At 38.9% G+C, this 21,211-nt stretch overlaps 1 protein-coding gene across 1 annotated transcript in view; it reads right to left on the bottom strand.

Moving 5' to 3' along the window:
- Positions 1 to 1,329: 1,329 nt before the first annotated feature.
- The window catches only part of FBXL13 (F-box and leucine rich repeat protein 13), a gene marked incomplete at both ends in the record, with an annotated part of 57,777 nt that continues 37,895 nt past the window's right edge, over positions 1,330 to 21,211 (bottom strand). The window contains 5 exon segments of the mRNA XM_084206489.1: positions 1,330 to 1,483; positions 9,183 to 9,276; positions 9,279 to 9,366; positions 13,062 to 13,164; positions 13,166 to 13,191. Of these exon segments, the coding sequence (XP_084062615.1) occupies positions 1,330 to 1,483; positions 9,183 to 9,276; positions 9,279 to 9,366; positions 13,062 to 13,164; positions 13,166 to 13,191 (465 nt within the window).

A 21,211-nucleotide genomic window follows, 5' to 3' on the forward strand; every position in this document is an offset into this window, starting at 1 on the left:
AGAAAAATATTTGAAATGAATGATTTCTATGCCCCGCTGCAGCCAAAGTGAAAAAAGCACCTCAAAATTCACACCACATGAAAACAGTCTAGTAGGTACTTCACAAGATTGAATCCATTTAAAGGTCCCATTATTCACCTGAAATATAAAGCCTGTCAGCCTCTGAGATGAAGGTTGTGGTTTTTGAGACTGCTGCATCAGCAATTTAAGGGAGAACACAGTAAGAAAACATGTTATTTGTTCCATATTCAAAAGAAAGCAAAATCAGACTTTGAATTCATTCATTTTCTAAATCTAGCAGGAATTAAACATCAGACTTAGTTACTTGCTTAAAAAAGTTTAAATCAGCCAGCAGAAAAATTGTGCTACTACTAAAGCTACTGATTATATTCATTCCAAGCTAAAACATGTTGAGACCAGCTAGAATGTTAATATAAAGGTCAAGAATGAGTTGAAGGAGGGCAAGCCCTGCCTTATGAGTTTCCCCAAAGGCATTGAACAATGTCTTGTTCTGCTCTAATGAGGTGAAACTGTATTTATCTCTAGACAAGGGAAGATTAGTAGGTTATCAGCAATTAGAATTTGAATGGCAAATCCCTCGTGTGCCCATATATCTTTTTTTGTCTATTTGATAAGGAGACTTTCTTGTAACTGGAGCAAATTTATACTTTAACACTTTTTTCATTTGGGCTCCCTTTAATTTGGTTCTCCTGCTCTCTCAGCTGCCAGCCAGCCCACAGTTCAGACCTGCAGACATGAACATCATCTTGTTCAGAGAGCTGGCTCAGCCCACGAGGCTTTGATGAGAATGAGGGCTCAGGGTGCTCAAGTGACTCTTGAGAAGGGGAGAGCTGTGCTTAAATGCATGGCTGTAGTTGGGTATTGAAGAATCTGCAGTCACTGCCTGCTCACTGCTCTCCACTCCTCAAGAAGGCTGGACTTGATGAGTACCAGCCACACCAAGTGTGAAGTTCTCTGGGGAGTCAGAGTGTTTATGTCCTGGAGAGGACCCTCATGGCAAACAAATCCTCCAGCACATGCAGATTTATTCATTGCTTACTCTGCACGGGACTACAAAAACTTTCATTATTGAAAGATGAAGACAGCTTGAATCAACATCTGAGAGTTTGCAGTGCTGGCTGAGTGCAGCTGTCTTGCTTGAAGGCATTCATACTCCTGTGAGAAAGATTTGCTATGCTTCCTTACTAATGCAACAAATGGCCTTTTATTAAAGTGTGATTAGTTTTAAGAAAAAATAACACAGTGGTCTTTTCATGCTCTAGAGAAAAACCCTTGAAGTGTAGAGATGCTGCACAATTTCTTCATTTTTCATTTTGAAGAATTTGTTTTTTCAGGCTCTGATCTGTGTTTTTGGGTGAAGGTGGTTATGTGACCATCCCAGTCATATCCAAGCCAGGAAGGAGGCTCAGCATCATTATGTTCCTGTTTCTCCAGTTCAGCTGTGCATTTCAAGACAGCCTGTCTGCAACAAGAGTTTAAAAATAATAATGATCAAACTTTTCAGAGGTTTTTACAAAGAACACTAAAAACAGTTTAATGAGGAAAAGTTCCTTGCTTTAACCAAAGCTATCAATATTATAAGGGTGTTGTGGAAAGTAAACCAGAAGATAATTGGTTAGGTCATACAGTCATGGAATGAATTAGGTTGGAAGAGGCCTCTGGAGAGTGTTTCAACCTGATATTGCTTTAAATGTATCCAGCTATTCCAGGTAAGTCATGGCTTTGCCAGATGAGTTCTGAATATCTTTAGGGATGAAGGTTGCAGAGTCTCTGGGATCCTCTTCAAGAGTTTGGCCAGCTTTCTGGTTAAAAAATTAAAGTTTCCTTGTAATCAGAATGTGATCAGAATTTTCCTTATGCCATTTGTCCTATCACTGCACATTTGGCACTGGTCTGGCTCCTCTGTATGCTCTGATGAGAGTTAGAGGCAGCAATGAGGTCTCCTCCATCTCAAATCTTCTCCTGGGACTTAGCAAAGCAATTCTCTGAAGGTTTTTCACACATCACATGCTCCAGCACTTTAATGGTCTTGGTGAGCTTCATCCACACTTGCTCTAGTGTGCCAGCATCTGCCTGAACACATCTGAGAGGGTGATGCCACTGAAATAATAACATTGTCTTTGGAAGAAAATATAAAACCAAACAATAAATAAGCCAGCTACATCTGAAGGTATTACAGCATCTCCAGGGTGTTTTCTCATGGCTCTGTAGGAAGGCTGTGGTAACTGTGCCAGTCCCTCTGTTTTTCTATTTGAACCAGTGTCTGTGGCACCTCCAAGTATTTTTACCCTTTCCTGATTCACCTTCTGCTTTATTTTCAGCAGTCTCTCTACTGTAGGTATCTTCTGTCACCCACCTCTTTTAACAGGTGTTGTTTCAGAGCTGGAACTGAGTACACAATGGGCAGTGCTACAGGAGCCTGGTGGTCACCTGCATTTACTGCCCCAAGGTTGTGTTTTGTTTTACAGCCTCTGTGAGAGCTGTAAAACCAGAAGAGAGTTGTCTGTGATGCCCAAACCTACCCATAACCCCTCAGATCCCCCTCAGCACTTTGTGGCCACTGCCCTTTTGCAGAATTAGAGCACAAAACTAATAAACTAGATCAAAATTTGAGAAAATCAGGCCTCCTGAGCGAGACACTCTAAAAAGAAGAAGAGCAACTCTCCTTTCTTTCTCGGCAGTGTCAATCCAGCAATTTCCAGTACCTTCCCGGGCTGAAGAAACAGAACCCACCACTTGCAGTCCTGTGAATGTCTCTTTCTTTCCATGCCTTGTGTGAGCTGGCTGCCAGCCTGGTCCTGCTGAGCTGAGCACCCTCCTGCCCAGCCTCCCCCTGTGCTGAGGTACTCCAGGGCTCCTGGGGAAGGGCCAACTCTGCAGCTCCCATCCTCTCCAGGAGATTCAACCTGATCTGGTGTGTCACAGCCACAGCAAGGCAGTCTGTCTTTCTGCTGGCCAACTCCTAAGCTCTGGAAAAATATAATATACAGCATCCAGACAATACTGGAAAAAAAATCCAAATTGAAGGGCTCTGTTATCTGTCAGTAATGCTGCTACAGTGGTTTTTGTGTTTGTTTCCCAAAGTGGAAATGCTGGAGATGGTTACAAGGGGCAGATGTGCCCAGCTGTAATGCTTGCACCGCTACAGCAGGAAAGGGGAAGTGGGCAGGAGTGGAAAAGGGACAGAATTAGTGAAGCAAGAAGGGCTTGTTTTCAAGCACTGCAGGATATTTTTTTTATAAAATGTCCAACACTGACACACTCTATGAACCACAGGAACACAAGGCTGCATCTGTTTTTATATTAGGGAGGTCTGTGCCATTGAGGAATGTGTGCACAATTTATATGAGCTATAAGCTCTGACCTATAAAAACTCAACTCATCCAAGTCCAAATTCCTGTTTTTCATGGAAACTGCAATGTATAGTGGCTGTCTGAAGCATGTATAAGGGGAGCTGTTACTACTTTTTTGGAAACTTATGATGTCCCATGCCTGGAGCTACAGTTGAGTGGTTTGCCAGAAACAGCCATTCATTCATTAATCATCAACACATGGTAAAAAGATTGTTTATTTAAGATATTCTGTACTGTGACAGAGCTTGATTATTTTATTTATTTATTTATTTATTTACTGTCTTAAATGAGCCAATTGATGAACAAAAGTATTTCAGCCAACAATTGCAGTTATCTTTGGCAAAATAACTATCTCTTGGTATAAGTCAGACAAAGCACTGGCCCAAACACAGGGCTTGAGCAGCACTGGAATACCTAATTGAATCCTTACCCAAAGTTTGAATCCATTTCACTGAGAGGGGGTAACTGGGAATTACAGTTCTGCAACATGGTCTGAATCCTGAGCCATTCCAAAATTCAACAATTTCTTCAGGATCACAGATTGTGCTGGGTGGGAAGGAACCCACCAGGATCATAAAGCCCAACTCCCAGCCCTGCACAGCACCATTCCCAAGAGTCACTCCATGTGCCTGAGAACATTGTCCAGACACTTGAACTCTGTCAGGCTGGTGCTGAGACCACTGCCCTGGGGACCTTGTTCCTGTTTGACTTGGTCCATCATAATAAAAAGCAGAGATTTTGAAAAAAGAAAACTTATTGAGCTGAGGTTACAGAAACCAATCAACAGTAAAAAGTAATGGAAAATAAAAACTCAAACATGGGAGAAATGTTTATAGTGCAAGTACAGGAGAAATTCAGCAAGTGGAGGCAGGGAGCTAATGGGAAAAGCAGGAAGCATTCTGCAGGCGTGCTCCAGGTTACAAAACGTGGTAAGAGTACGCAGGATCTGAAGCATTCTGGGGTCCATGTCAGCTGCAGTTGTTTTATCATTTTAGGGTATCCAGTTCATGTGCACTCAGTGGCTGAAACATGGCACTCCAGGAGCCTCTGTGTCACTTCCAAAAAGAGAATTACAGTCAGTGAGAAGACAGTACTGTTTTTTTGTTGCTTGTTAAACAGAAGACTTAGGAGTAATTGTTGTTGGTCTTTTACCAAATTGTGTGTAGGAGGTCTTAATTTTCAGTTCCATGTTTGTCTGAATATTTGGATAACACCTAAGAAATTCTGTGAGTTCTTGCAAATCTCCTTTCTAACCAACAGCAGCCATTTAAAAACGCAACAACAAAACCAAACAAAAATTAAAGTCTTCTCCAAATGTCAAATGTATAGTAACTATTAAGACCTATTGTAATTTTTGTTTAAAGGCAAAAATTGTAAGAGGAATTGTTGATGAGTTTCTTGTTAATAGCATAGGAAAATTGTAACCAGTTTTATTTTAGTGCAGACAAGAAAGAAGGAAGCACCTAATTTTGAATAATTTAAGAAGATCTTTTCGGGGAACCAAACTGTTACAGATGAGATGGAGTTTGGGGAAATGACAAGACTAGTTGGCTTCTCTGTCAATGACATGTTTCCTTTCTCATTTTGCATCTAGAAATGTTAACACAGAATGTTTTACAAGGAACAGAAGTGTTTCTCTAAAGATGCCAGTATGTGATTTCCTGTAGTCCTAAGGAGTAGTCTTAAGCAAATCAAACTGACACCACCTTTTCCTACATTTTAGAAAGCAGTGAGTTAGGTTGTTTTTCCTCCAGCAGAAGAAATCAGTTGTACCAGCACTGTGTCCTTCCAGTTTAGATTATCCATGATTCTTTCTGCCATTTAGAAACGGGATTTACTGAAAGGTCATTAACCTCTGGATACAGAAATATGCAGCAGGATACCAGGCCACAGACCTTTTTTTCCTTCTAACATTTATTAAACCTGGAAGCAGGGCAGTTTTTTGGCGAATGTAATCTCAAAATCTACCTGATACTGGAAAGAATGAATAATTGAAAATCAATAACTCTTTCCTATGAAGCTGCATTGGACTGAAACTTGAAGAACTTTGTGGCTCCACATGTTTTCTATTTTAATCTATCAAAACAGAAAAAAATTGAAAAATAATGTGCACAAAACAAGAGGTATGACTCAATCCTTGCAAGGTTTAGTCTATTAAGAAATGTCTGCTAGGACTGGTTAGTGTTTAACAATAAATAATGGGGAATTCCTTTGGAACAATGAAGTAATATATTATGCCACAGATATTTTAGGACAGCTTTAAACTAAAAACATATTTCTTCTATTGCTTATTTAGAACCTAAGCCACAAGCATGTTTAATTCTCCAGATGAATATGATTTTTACCTAGATGACCTCTTCCACTTCCTTAAACAGGGAATGAAATTTCTCTACAATGTAGGTTTCACACCATCAAAACATAAATTACACCTGAAACCAGCCCTTACCTTCTGAAAATCTAAGAACCTGAATATGGTTTTAAGAGTTAGTCTGAAAACAGAATTAGGGCCTGATTTAGTTTTTCTGACAATCTTTGGCTTGTCATTCTTTACTAAAAACATACAGGTTGTGAAAGAAGCCCATCGTTTTATAGAAATATGTGACAGTGACAATACAGTCATTGCTGTTGATGTTGTTGAAAAGCTACTGCAAGATAACTGGCTCTAGAATCATGCCATATTTTACTATGCTTTTGATGTAGGTATTGGCAGAAGAGAAAGTTTTTATCGTTGCCATATTGACCTTGAACTGCAATTAAAAAAAAAAACAAACAACAGTTTTCCTAAAGTGGGAAACATGCAGGATGTGGAACATATCAGAGTCTAGCTGTGAGCTCACTTTTATCTTCTGAATATCATTCCCAGTATATTCTGTGGCCTGGCAAAGTTAGAGTGGGATTTCTTTGGACTTGTTGGAAAGAACAAGGAAAGTATGTTTGGGACTGCATTATTCTGCATATCAATCCATGCAATCTGGTGTTGTCCCAGACTCAGATGGTGCAGGATAGGAGTTTCCTGTCATTCCTGAATATGTGGTGTGAAGGGTTAGAGACTTAGGCTGGCAAGGAAAAAAACCATCCACTGTCTAGAAAATGAGACTCAAGAAAATGAAATTGGCAAAGTTTACCTAGTTCTAAGCATCACAAAAAGGGCAAAGATAACACAGGGTGGAGATGTCTCATGGTTGCCTTTTTGTTTTGCAAAGATATGTAACTCTCCAGGGTTATCTTTAGAGTAAAAATAGCTGGTTGGGAAATTCCTTGGCTGGGTTAGAAGAGTTTAATCAAGATCTTTGGAGAACCCATTGCACATGGGACTCTTAGGCAGAGGCAAAATCCTGGGTCATCCCAGGTCAGAATAATGCAAATGGGTTTCTGAGAAGTCGTGTCAGCTCCTTGGTGATGGCTCACCCAACACAAATTGGAATTTGCACAAGTTTCTGTTCCCATTACATCTCACTTCTACAGGAAGATGGATCAGCAAGCAGAATCAGAAAGGGCTGGCACACTGTTGCTGCTCTAAACAGAGATATGAAGTCACAGAATAAACAAGTCAACAATAGTAATCTGGGCATAAAAGATAAACCCTTGAGGCTAAGATGAGAAAAACTGTAAATCTGAAAACTATGAAGAGATTAAATGAATTTGAATTAATTTCTTTTTTTTTTCAATTACTACTGCTGCCTACCAATCCTTCAAAGTACTTTCTGTATCTAACAAGTGTTTAATTAGAAGTAGAGATTTTAGGGAGAAAGTTCTGAGATGACGTTGAGAAAACTACATCTGAGAGAAGTGAAGAAAATAAGACCAATGACAGTAGAATTGTTTGTGGTAAGACAGAGGAATAGTAGAGGAGGATTTGGAAAGTGTGAAGCACACTGGAAATACCTTTTGAGTTATTAAGTATGTGTATTGGTCTTGTGGTCCCCAAAGCAGCTATTAAAGCCTGGAATGGCTTAGCAGGAAGTGCAGTACTTACAGAGGACCTGTTAGAGCACAGTTAGAGCTCTCCTAGTACAGGCTGTCTATATAGGATGGTATTTTATATTTCTTACTCTCATAAAGTTTTATTAAGTTACATCCCCAGACCTATCACCCATGTCTAAACTTCAGTTCCTTTCCAGTTTCAGGCCCTGTGGCATGTCTGGCCACTGTGCTGTTCTGGATGTACAGGGCCTGGTCTGTAATACTCTTAACCCCCATGGAAGGGTGGTAGACATTGAATTCACATCTTAACCCCCATGGAAGGGTGGTAGACATTGAATTCACATCTTTTGAGACTCACAGGACTCAACTCAGTTCTCCCAGTTTTTAAGCAGGGTAAAGAAGGAAGGCTTCAGCAATTATGGAAAATGTTATTCTGAGAGTAACTGAGAAATATTTGAGAGACAATGCAGTCACTGGGCACAGCCAGCATAGGTTCACAGGGGGGAAGTCCTGTTAAACCAACTTTATTTCCTTTTATGACAAGGCCATCTACCTAGCTGACCAAAGGAGGCCAGTAGATATGGTGGGTTTGGATTTTAGCAGAGCTCTTGATACTGTCTCCAAAAGTATCCTGGCTAAACTCCAGCACTCAGCTGGCCAGTCCATCATACACTGGGTGAGCAACTGGCTCAAGGTTGGGCTCAAAGGGTTACAGTAAATGAGGTTATATCAGGTTAGTGGCCAGACACCAGTGCTCAATTTGGAATGTTTTTATAAATTATTTGGATGCAGGAATTAAATGTAAAGTGTGCCAATGATACTAAACAAGACTCCCTGCAGGGTAGAAAGGAACTACAGAGATCAGGACAGACTGAAGAGCTGGGCAATTGCCAGCTGCATGAAACTGAACAAGAGCAAATACTCAATTCCTCACCTGGGATGGGGTAAACTTGGTTATACATACACACTGGGGGAGGAAAGGCTGGAGAAAAAGCCCTGCAGAAAGGGATCTGGGAGTCTGGGTCTGTGGAAAGTTGAACATGAGCCAGCAGTGCCCTGGCTGCCAGGAGGGCCACCTGTGTCCTGGTGACATCAGGCACAGCATCACCAGCTGGGCAAGGGAGGGGATGGTCCTGCTGTGCTCTGTACTGGGGCAGCCTCACCTCCAGTGCTGGGGGCAGTTCTGGGCACCACAATGTAAGAGAGACATTGAAATATTAGAGAGCATCCAGAGAAAGGTGACCAAGATGGTGAAATATCTTGAGGACAAGAATTACAAGGAGCAGTTTATGTCACTTGGCTTGCTCAGCTTGGAGAAGGGAAGGCTGTGGGGGAAGTGCTGACCAATGACAAGGCAGAAGCAATGTCAGGGGAAGTTCAGATTGAGCTTTAAGAGAAGGCTCTTAGAGGTTGGTCAGTAAAAACCAGCCTGGGAAGGTGGTCACAGCCCCATAGCTTGACTCCCTTTCTGTAACCGTGCTGTGTTTTGAGTCCAGGCACAAATCTACTGCCATATATTGACATTCAGTCATTGGGAAACAGCCCCCAGAGACCCTTGGAGTGAGCTCAAGGACAGTGAGATGGCTGAGAGCATTAATCCCAGATTGGTTTTCTCATTCATGTTCCCATGTGTCCTTGAGGTAGTGTCCTTTGCCAGCAGAAACGTCCCTGAGAGGGCTTTGTCTGCCATAAAGAGATGGAATCTGTATCTCTGCTCACTTCTGGGTGACACTGGGACATGCTGATAACCCTGCCAGACCACAGAGTCCTAGGGCATCAACAGGGACACCCCTAAATAAAGAAACTAGATGGGTTAAGCCAGATACCTAGCATGGCACTATGATGCCAGTGAAGAAAAGAACCTCATGTTTTGGGGTTTACAACCTCCTCTGAAGTAAGATTTTCTTGGTAATTTTTGTATAGTTCAGTGTCATGAGAATCTCGAGTTGCTCACAGCCTTTCCAAAGGTATTTCAGGTGTTGTCAGTAAGATGAATGCAACCTGAGATATCCAAGAAGGGGAGATAATGGCAGGCTGCAGCCAAGTGTTGGATACTTGTGTCAATCATCTGTAAATGAAGCAACAAGACATGCAGAATTTAGAAGATTATTGAATAGATGAAAAAAAAATGCCCAGAGCACAACTTTAGTGGCTGATTGGTAGGAAAACTAGGCTTTCAAATTGAAGTAAGGTTTCTGGCACTACAGAATTTTGACTCTCTGCAAGAGGCTCCACAGAAACTGTCACTTTCTAATATTAGATATTGGTTAACTGTGATTGCAGGCTAGTTTTAAAGATTGTGAGTTTTTTTCACCTACTGAGAATGGGCTAACTTTCCCACCCATATATGTGCATGCAGCACATAGAAGCCTTTAGTATTTGTGCTATTGCATTGCTCTCTCTAAATTATGACAATGCACTTGTATGACTTTTTAAACTCAGTTCTCTGTTACAAATGAGTGTGTCACACCAAGATTTTTGATTTTAGCTCTGAAGCACAGGTCCTTAGTTTCACCTCACAAGTCCATTTTTTCAGGAACTGATACTCATTGCCATTAATGATGGAAGTTGCATTTGAGAAAAACATGACACAGTCTTCAAGGTACATAAACAGCTGTGCAAGCTAATAATTGCTCCACTGACCTCAATGGGAACAGTCAAGAATACATTATGCACATACTTTAATTACCTTGTTCATTCAGGACCAAAAATCAAGAGGGACCATAGTAAAAACCTGTTAAAGGCATTTGATTAAAATCACTGGAGTGGGGTGGTAGAGAGATGAGGATTTTACTTGTACCAAACAGCCAATCTCATGAGAATCTATAAGGGACAAGGCAGCAAGATAAAGCTGGGGCCTGAGGTTGTGGAATAAAAAGTGAGCACACTAGGACAGTCCTCCTGGTATATGGAGCAATGTACATTGCTTTGCTTGGCCTATTCCAGATCTGTTTATATGCTCAATATTAAGATCTGCAATAGATTAATAAATAGATAAAAATATTTTTAAGTAGATTCATATTCTTATTTTAAAAAAGTTGCTGACTCTGAAGTCAGTAACTGGTATTAGATGCATTTAGAAAAATCTACATTTGTCATACACTGGATCCTATTCCCTTTAGAGGACTGAATGACAGAATTCACTGTTCATTCTATTGTATCTTCAGAACTTAGCTATTTAAAGGCCAATTCATTTAACCAGAGATTTATTTTCAGTTCTTGCTGTATATTTTCATGTGTAGAATATTTCCCACAGCAACTTCATTTTTTCCCTATGAAATAAGAATTACCCTTGAATCAGGCTCATTCCCTGAATAAGGCTCAGAACAGAACTGCTGAATATTTTATACAATCAGCATTTGCAAAATGACTTGTACCTGCCCCAGGCATACAGAACATGTCATAGAGACTCACAGCACCTCCACTGAAGTCACTGGAGCTTGTTGAAAGACAATAGATTTGCCTCAGAATATAGAATTAAAGTGATTAAACTATTCTAATTTTAGATTAACATGCATAGCACATTCAAAATATCCTTAATGTACATCTATTTCTATATTAATATAATATTTTAATATTGTGTATTAACATTACTGTATTAATTTAAAAATTATTTTTCTTAAAAATAAGATCCCTGATGTTGCAGGACACATTAACATGTATCCTTTGGAACAGGTTCATTCCGACTTTCATCTCCTGACCATTTTTAAACAGTTTCTGAGGGGGAAATATTTTTTTACTTAGCAGCTGGATACCCTCAATTTACACTACAGATTGCCAAAGGATTTGTGAGACCCATTAGCTTTAACATGCACAGGTGTACCTGTCTCATTTTACGGGGCTGCGAGCTGGATTCCAGTCAAAGTCTTGTAAACTTATGGGTAGGTTTATGTGGAAGAGTCTGAATGTTCTTTTCTGAAAATAGTAGGGTATTAGCATTTAACAGATTGGCTTTAAAAGTGTTTAAAGAAAAGATACCAAGTAGGAACAAAGTGTTGGAAGGGGATTACTGGGTCACTGAGTTGACTCATTTTTCCCATTTGCAGGAACTGCAAAATGTGACCAGTCCATTCCCTTACCTAGAGCCATACCAACATCCCTTAACATTTGCCCCCTTCCCAGAAAACTCTTTCATAATTCACTTCTGTGATAACCAAAAACTCTCCCAGCTGCCAGCCTAAATGTATTTACTGACATTTTATGGTGTTTGCTTTGTTGTGTTTTCCTGTGTTGGTATGTCATGTGCTGGGGAGACAGGACTGATGGCAGCAGTACATACTGCAACTGCTTTGGGAAGACCTCTGCACACAACTTCTATTATCACTGTCATTCTGGAAAAATAGCTGAATATCTATCTAAACCCAAAGGACACAGGAGATTAGGACCCATGTAAATAATAATTAATGGTGTACAGTAATATCTGTAAGATATAAACCAAGGGCTAGTGTAAGATAGGGAGTGGCCTCCCAGATCTGAAACACAGCCAGTGAGCTTTGGCCTGGAGGCTGAGAAATTTATGTACATTTGGAAGGCAAACAACTTGATCAGAGAATGTCTAAATTTAGGGCTGGCTAATTAGTTGGCCAAATAATCTCAAATTAGTTGAGCAGGGGCTGTGTCAGCCACTGCAGGGAATGAGGGGATGTGTGAAGGACTGAAAGAATAGTCAGGGGTCATGGAGATGGGTGTTTGTGAGGAGGAAGGCAGGGACAAGTGATGGCTGCAGACTTAATGTGGGAGGAAATAGGACATGGGCATTTCAATGGGGAAAAAAATGAGGAGAACTGGTTCATTGAGTGGCAACATTTTAAAGGATAGTTCAAGATAAACACTTCTAAAAGTAGTAATAAACTTGTTCATTGCCTTGTGATAGTGACAGAAGCAACATTATAACTTTTCCTGTAAAATTTAAACAAAAAATGAAATCAGCATTTTCAAAATTTTGTTTGTATGCTTATTTTCAAAATGAAGCCAGTATTTTGTTTTGCTGTTAAAAAAAGTTAAAACTGCATAAGTAATTAAACACACAAAAGCCAGAGCTATTAAGTCAGAAAGTACAGGGAAGGGATGTAGGCTTTCATAATTTCAAAAGGGAACACACATTCAGATACAGCAAAAAGATCATTGGGATGCCAGGCTTTAGTCCAAAAGAAATTATACAGAAAATACAAGAAGCAAAAATCCTGTAATAGAAGTTCATGGTAAAGAGGAGCTAAGTTTCACTGCAGATGTATCTTAATCTAAATAATTTCATTTCAACCCTGAGTGCTTGCTCTGCCTTTTAGGCACCTCTTTTATTTCAAAGTAGCCACTGCCTTGCCATGTTAAGACACAGGGATTAAGTTCTAATGCCCCAGTTTATGCTTTACCTGGGTTCAGAAAAATCACTGGGTAAAAAAAAAAGCATGACAATATAAAAACTAATTAAAACAGAGCCATGATCCTTTCAAAGCACCCAAAACAGCAGAACCTGGGAGAGTATTCAGAGGAAGTTATATATAATGTGAAAGCTCTTCTCTCTTCACCCTTGTTTAGACATCAACCCCTGGAGAGAAAAACTTTTACCTGGTACAGTGTGGACACCTTTATACTCTAACTGCAACCATCAGAAGAATGCCAAATACCCCCAAGAGCCCAGTCTCAAATCTTAAAACTCCCAGAAAAGCGGCTGAATGATGCCAGCAGGTCAAATTTCTGGATGAAATAGCAAGCAATTCTTTGCAATAGCAATCCCAGAAGTGTCACCCTATTTCTTGTCCGTGCCTTTGGGCAATCTCCCCTGCTGACAGATGTCAGTCTGTGGCAGTGAAATGTCATTGTTTTCACAGCTTCATCTGTCAGCTGAGGGCAGGAAGAGACATGGCAGTTCCAGGTATTCTGTGCCCTTGCAGAACTCAATCACAATGCTTGTACATCAATCCTTTGATCCACTTCAGTTCTCTAGGTACCCTCCATTAGTAGTGAAGTCATTCTGCCATTGACTGGGAATGTCACTAGAAAAAGAAGAAATGCATTTAAGGGGCTATTTTCAATTGTTTATGTATTATGCTGTGGGTTCATTAGACTAACATTTATGTAAGTTCCACTGTGTGTATTAAACCATGTTGAGTTTGGGCTCTTTAAATTGAGCACAACCCAGAAAGTAAAATGTTGAGCTTAAAGAACCTGGCCCAAATAAATTCATTCTACTGCTCTCTGCAAATGCCCAGTTTTGTGCATAACAGCTTCCTCTTTTTTAAATTAACAGAAAACTGTATCTGAATAAATCACTTTTTTTGGTTTTATTTTTTGGAAGGGAATGGGTAAGAACCTCAGGACTGTCACTCAAGAGTTCTGGGCTCTGATTTGCTCTGTGAAGCTCAGGCCAGTTACCTGTGATACTGGCTGACTACTACTATCCTAGTTTTTAGAGTGAATAAACATTTGCAGATACTACTGACTCCAATTCCAGCACCTTTATAACTCAAATACTAGGTTTTTCATGTATTTTGTAAAGCAGATAGTCTTGGAAAATAACAATGCAACTCCTGTGAAAGGTCACTTAGATTCTTAAAATACACTTTTCTCCTTTGTACTCTGAAACTTTTTTTACCTTTCAGCCTGAATCTTTTCCAAGCCTGAAAACCATCACTTCTAGGCTTACAAAGAGAAGTGAGACCTTCTACTGAAACATCATCTGGAAAGCTCTTGGAAAGAGATGCCTAAAATCACATTTCTTCACTTCCATGACATGAAGATCACAGGACAGCCTGCAGCTCTACCAGAGCTTTAGCTTCAGTCAGAATCTCTCCTCTCCTCTTCTGTCATGTCCAGCCTCAAACCCTGGTGACATGCCTTAAATGTGTCACTGAGCTGGGTTCCAGCCTGCTAATCTTGGCCTAAGGCCAGAGTAATTTGTCATTTACTGGAATAGCAATTTCACCTCTACAGGGAAAACAAGGAAGCACATTAAGTAAATTGAATAAAAACCACTGGTTACATGAAGCTTTTCAAAGCTTTCAAGAATTAGTCCTGAGGTAAAAAGACTAAGCACCACATGGAAAAATAAAATGTGTGCACACTCAGAGAAATGCAGGTATTTATTATACACAAATGTTATATATGTATAATTCTGAGAAAATTACCTCTGCAGTAATCAGCCACTAGTACACAGCTAATTTTTCCTTGTGTTACATAGGAACTCACACAATAACATAGGGTTGATCACTAGAAAATATTATTTTTATTATGACAAAAGATTATGTATTTCTGTGTGATTTTCATAAGTCTTACCTAAATACATGCAAAGAAACTTATCAGATCTGAAATTTGTTTCATAGACTGTACTTTTAAGATTTTTGTCTATATTTCACTCTGATTTAATTTTCTTTTTGTCTATAGGTACAGCTCCATCAAGGCAGTTTTTGTCGGCTTTGGGTCCTTGTTTTATTTTACAAAATATTAGAAATGTCAATGTTTGAATCTAGGATTGGTTAAAGTGGAAAATTCAGAATTTCTATTAAGTGGCTTCTCTACCCTTCCTATTTCAATTTTGGATTTATGGGCTGTTTTTCACCTGTAATACAGAAACATCCTACACCCAGCAACTAAATGTTTTTCATCCATGTGCAAGAGAAACTGCACTTCTTTCAGAATTAGGCCTCAGATGTGATGACTTAATCACTACATTCTCAGCTAGGGTATGTAACACAAGCTGAAGCCAAGATTTCAATGCCTGTTAGATATGTTTATCTTGTTTTTACTAGCTTAGCTTGTCTACAGCCTTATTTAAAATATCCTCCAAAGTTAGGTTCTGAATTTACTCTTAACTTTAAGTCTACCCCAACATGCTTTTGCAAATAGCATTCAAATTATATTTGCAATCAAAAGAGATGGAGCTTTGTTTGCTCACTTCATCTCTGTATCCCTGATTCTGTATCTATAGAGAAAATAACAGATGAGGTTGTGAGGATAAATTATGTTTGCAAGACATTTAGTTGCTATAAAAAGTCAAATGTCATATGAAGAAAATATAATTTTCTAACTTAATTGCACAGGTTTAGTTCTGCATAAATAAGGCCTGAGGACACACACAAACATCAACGAAAAGGTCAAATGCTGAATTGCTGTTCATTAAGTGAGCATCATATGACTTATGAATGAACAAGGATCCTGTTTTCAAAATATGGGATCTCATAAGGGTTTACATTCTGTTATAGTACCTAGGAACAGCAGTGGGATTACAATGGGATTACCCTCTGCAAATTTTCCATAAAATCATATCCTTTGATTCAATTTCCAAAAATGACTTATCATTTTGTTTTGAGTTACTCTGTGTCTCCTCTTCTTTCTCCTGCTTTCCCTAGATTCATGAAAACAGGGGTTCTGCAACTCCTACATGTGCTCCCTGCTGCTGCTTTTTTCCTCAAAAAGTTTAAATTCATTTGGCACAAGGGAAAGCAGAAACACTTCTTTTTAAGAGGCTTTTTTTTTTGGACTTCCTCTGTGTAATGAGACACCTGAAATAGCTTCTTGGCCATGAGCATGGCACAACACAGAAATGAATATTCTCCTCTGAAAGCAGCAGCACTGGCAGCACATGACTTTCCATGAGGGACACAAGATGTACATACTTGGTCATGAGTAAAAACATGGAACTTTACACAGAACATTCATGAAAGAAGAGTCAGAATTATTCCTAGAGAAGCACATGGCCTGGCGTGCATCTTGAGCAACAAGATTCAATCCAGATGTAGCTCTCGTGGTACAACAACTGACTCATTTTTACAATATATGGCTATAAAATGGTGGATGTTGAAGATTTGTAATGGAAAAAATGTAGGAGCTGAGGACTGGGATTATGTGACGGCATTGGCTGTACCTGCAGCCTTATGATCTGCAACTGTTTATGGGCATGAAGTTGATACCATTAAAAATATAATATTTAAGCATTTCTGTTATATAAAGTTAGGAACAATTCTCAGTTACAAAAAAAGTGGTCTTGTTTGGATGTCAATTCCTAGCAAGGTAGATGGTTCTTTCTACGACTGTAAAGGTACCTGCTAGTGTTTATTTCTCATATTGTTTGGAAATACACACTAAAATACAAAACCAAAGTAAATCTATGCAATCATATGGAGTTTGTCAAATCTCCAAAAGGATTTTGGTAAACTTCAAGCAACCTGTGATAAGGATGAGGAATTTCACAGTTTAACCATACATTGTGGAAACAGTAATTTCCTCTTCATTCTGAATTTTCAAACCAAGTTGATTTTATTCCCACTAGGTTCTGAATGGAAGTAAACAGCAAAAATTTGCCCCCTCTTCACCCTTTTCAAGGCAAAATTGAACAGATCTCAGGCATATGGAGCTGTAGGAATGAAAGGGGGGAATTTTCGATGTAGAATGGTGTTATGAAGAATTAAGGATGACATGCAGAATAAAAGAAGATCAGTTTTGGATATGGTTAATTTAATGAACTAGGGAGGCTTCCAGGGAACACCAAGAAAAAGGCAAAGTTTTACCTGAATCCCATTGTTGCTGAAGTTTTTGCATTATGATATAGAAAGTTCTAATATTTTTTCATGGTAGCCAAGGGCTTCTAAACCATAAAAATCTGGAAAAAATAGTAGAGAAAGGGAAAAAAATCTGTTTTCCTACCTCTTGAGAAACAAAGAAACTGAAGAAAGGTAATGTGTTGTGAAATACTTCCACCAGTAAAACACATTTACAGATCCCCAAAATTTGGGGCGGAAGAACTTTTCACAATTTTTTTTTTTGGGGGGGTGGGGGGGGGGTGTTTTTTGTTTGGTTTGGTTTATTTGGGTTTTTTTGTTGGAAGAACAAAATACTACATGCTAAGACCAAATGTCTTAAAATTACTGCCTTGCCATTAAGGGCTTTAAGGCTACAAGACAACATTTGAAATGGTGCTGTCACACTCAAAAGTGTATGAACTGCCCCCTTATTCAAGGCAATAAGGACTTTCATTAGGGCTGCAAAAGGATCTAGAGATGCTTTGTGATTTTTACTGTTTCTACACCAGGAAACTGGGCAATGTCCTGATCCTAAATGCTCTAATTTGAAGGAAAATTAAACGTTGATTTTGTACAACGAATTTTGATAATCACAGCAGAATATCTCTGCACTTCATATCAATAAAGTAAACTTTACTGGAAAAAAAAAGTTATCCCTTTATTCCATATGGTAATAAGTTATCTACAATTAGACTGTGAACAGCACTGCCTGATTGTAGGCAGAGAGGAAGTATCATCCTGAAAAAACAAGCACATGCAGATAGTGTCTGGAGCCCAGATGTGGACACTGTAATGATAATGCTGGAAGAGTGCGGCTGGAGTTCAAATTTTGCAGATTCCTGAAATCTCACAAGCTGAATAGATACAAAAAATGGAACAATGAAAGAAGTTTCCAATCCTGGCTACTTATGAAAACACAAAACTTTGCATTTTTCTCAGCAGACGCAGTTGTCTGGTGAAAACTACTTTCAACAGCTTTGTGAAAATCCACAGATTTCAAATTTTTATTGACCAGAGTACTCCTATTCAAGACAATAAAATAGTTATGTGCTTAAACCTAAAATGGCTTTATGCCAGAACTTGAATTTCTTACAGCAAAGACTCATGGTCTGATAGGTGTGATCTCAAGGACATAATTTGTTCTTGCATTTTTCTTTACTTAAAACTGGCACCCCTTTAATGCACTTGGTAATGAATTACTAAAGAATATAATAAATTCTTTTTTCTACGTGACAATGCTATCATTTCAAAGTTAATTTATAATCATTTTATCTTACTAAAGTGACATGACATCACAGAAAAATAATTTTATAAATAAAAATCAATACACTGAGGCTTTTTGTTAACAATTACAGATTTAAGAAAAAGAGTGAAGACTTGAAAGACAAGGAATGTCATTGGGACATTACATAAAAACTATGAAACTTTCATGTTTCCAAAAAGAAGCCTCTTCAAACAATCTCTATGCAGAAAGCTTAATCTAGATGAAATTTTTAAGTATTATTTTTGTATCTAACATACATACAAAGGCATCAATTAGCACTACTTCTATTAGACTTCCTGATTTATTCCCTGATAAATGTCAGGGATCGCCATTCAGGATATTGACCTATTTCTGGAAAATTTCATCTTCTATACTAAATCTCCTCACATTTATGGAACATATGTTTGGAGCCATCATATTGGAACTCCTGGAAAGAGATTCTGGCAAAACAAATACTGTGCAACACACAGACTAGGATCACCCACTCTAGGATCACCTGCTCTCCAAAAACCTATTTCTCCTTTAGTGGCAATAAATTACTCCTGTATCTTGGATGCATATTCCATTGCTATGGAGAAAGGGAAGACTTTTTCCAGCTCCTCTTCTGTAGCATATTGTCATTTCCATTTTGAAAACAATTTAAAAATAAACTTCTTAATCCTTTGTAACAGCTATTTTTTAAAGTAATTTTTACATTTTTGTTGTTTTCAGTTACTTTATATCATAAGGCCTGCAGATTTTTGCAGAACATCATTTATTATAATTTCACCATGGTTTCTGTGGGTAAGAAAATGTCTATTGACTGTACCAGTTGGTGAGGGTCTTCACTTGCTAGAGACAAAAGCCACCTGAGGCTATGACATACCAAAGAATAACTCTTCATTATTTATTCTCATTATTTATTCTTCATTGTTTATATTCTCATGCTGAAAGTCTCTGCCTTTCTACTGCAGACTGCAATGAATGTATTGTCTCTCACTAATAATAACTGTGTGCAACTTCTGAGGTTTCTGTCCACATATCTCTTTGCAGCCTTCAAGGTCAGCATCTGTAATGTATCTTTGTGTTCCAGAGATATACAGATGTTATTTCCTGTTCATACTCCAAACCAAACAGATTTACTCCAAAGTTACTCCAGTCCTTGGACAGCTCTTAAGAGGTGTCTCCCACCATCTCTGCCTGAGCCATTTAGTATTAAATTACTCAATTTATCCTCTAAAATGCTCAGATTTCTGCACAGATTAGCCACAGTCAGGCACAAGTGTCATGGATTGAACACTAGAAGAGAAAAAAGCAATTCCTACCATGCAGATTCATTTTGCTATTAAAAATACATTTGTGTCAGGACAAAGTTCAGATTCACGTAGTAAAAAGCTCCTGGGAAATGGGTAAGCAAATGTAGCTGTACTGTTTGTAATACCTGAGTGAATATGATGGTGGGCCAGAACTGTTTTCAGGAACTGTAGGGACATTTTTCTCTGGCAGTGCAGAAAGCCCCTGTATAATGCATGCCATAAAATTCAATTTCCATACCTAACACCATTTGTGGTTAGACCAGGTCACAATTTACAAACCACTATTGCCAATGTTTGAGACAGTCCAAATGACAGGGACTCCATTGTAACAAGATATCCTGTAAAAACATCAAGCCTGATTTTCAACATTGCTGAGTACTTTTAATTGCAGCTGATTTGCATTGGGGCTCCAGGTGCTGGCACACCTGGCATTGATCAAAATTACTCTGTTTTAGTATTTCCTATTTTTTATAGCATTAAGTTTCTAAGTCTCCAGATTAAATGCTCTCTTTCTCCAGTCTCCTAAACAAGTTGGAATTTAGAGCACATTTTAATTTACTTTAACTTTTTCTTTTCCCTGCCTTGGAAATGTGTGGGAGTTGTCACATCCTTTCCTTTGGAACTCAAATGCAACTAATTCATTTGCAGTCTGTAGCTGGTTATATCTATTAGACACAATGATATCTTTTTCTAAACTGTTACAAGGCTACTCCTCAGTCCTAATTATCTAACAGACCAAAAAGCAAAGCCAGACTATGGGTTAAGTCACTGCAGATTTAGAATCCCACTAAAAGTGCTAAAAAGTTCCTCTAGATTATTGTGGAAAGTCAAAATGCCATTTTTGTTTGGGCAGGGTTTTCTTCCCCCATTTAGAATCTTATCAGTAAATATTTACATTGCAGTCTGGACCAGTCAGGATCTGAAGATCATTAACACATAACAAATGAAAACATAGCCAAGTGTTTATTCATTCATATAACCTCTACTCTGGAGTACCCAGTGATTACAAAGTATTCTTAACTTCAAAGAGCAACTACACACACACCAGCAACTCATCCAGAAGAGAGAATGGGGCCTTAAATAATTACACAGAAAATTTAATGCACGACAGTGCCACAGCACACACTGCAGCTGAGGCAACCACAACACACAGAGCATCACCTTACAATATCAAAAAAGCTTCAAGCACCAGCCCACACAGAGCAACACTGCACCAAAAGGCTGCAAGCACCTGCTCTTTGTGTTCTGTATCCCAACCTTTTATCCCCCCATGCTGATGCCCTGCCCTGTGTGCCCTCTGCTCCCTGTGGTGGCTGCTCAGTGCCCCTGGGCACTGCAGGGCTCATTGCTGTCAGTGCTGCTCCCCTGCTGCTCACAGCTGTGCCCATGGGGATGGGCTCAGCCACAGCCCCATCCCAATCACCACACACTGTGTGCCTGCATGACAGTCACTGCAGAAGAAAGTGGAGAAACAGAGAATATTTCTCTTTGTACATCCTTTTATCCTTGATATCAGAAGCGATTCAGAATTGTACCTATTTTTAAAGTATTGTACCTATTTTTAAAGTATTGTACCTATTTTTAAAGTATTGTACCTATTTTTTATGTTTCAGGCTATTTTTTTTTTCTTTCTCATTATTACACTGCATATAACTCACCCCTGATATTAAGCTTTTGCCTGAGCCTATGTCAGGGTTGTTTTCGTTCCTGGATGCTTTATGTAACTCAGGAGTCAACTAAGCTTATTTTATTATACTTTGCTATGTTTTTCTGTCTAAATCCTGCTTGATTAAAGACATTTTCTTCAAATGTCCTAATACTTTTATACCAAATTACTTT

This window comes from Fringilla coelebs, assembly GCF_963513975.1.
Source record: "Fringilla coelebs genome assembly, chromosome: 5".
Lineage (NCBI taxonomy): Eukaryota > Metazoa > Chordata > Aves > Passeriformes > Fringillidae > Fringilla > Fringilla coelebs.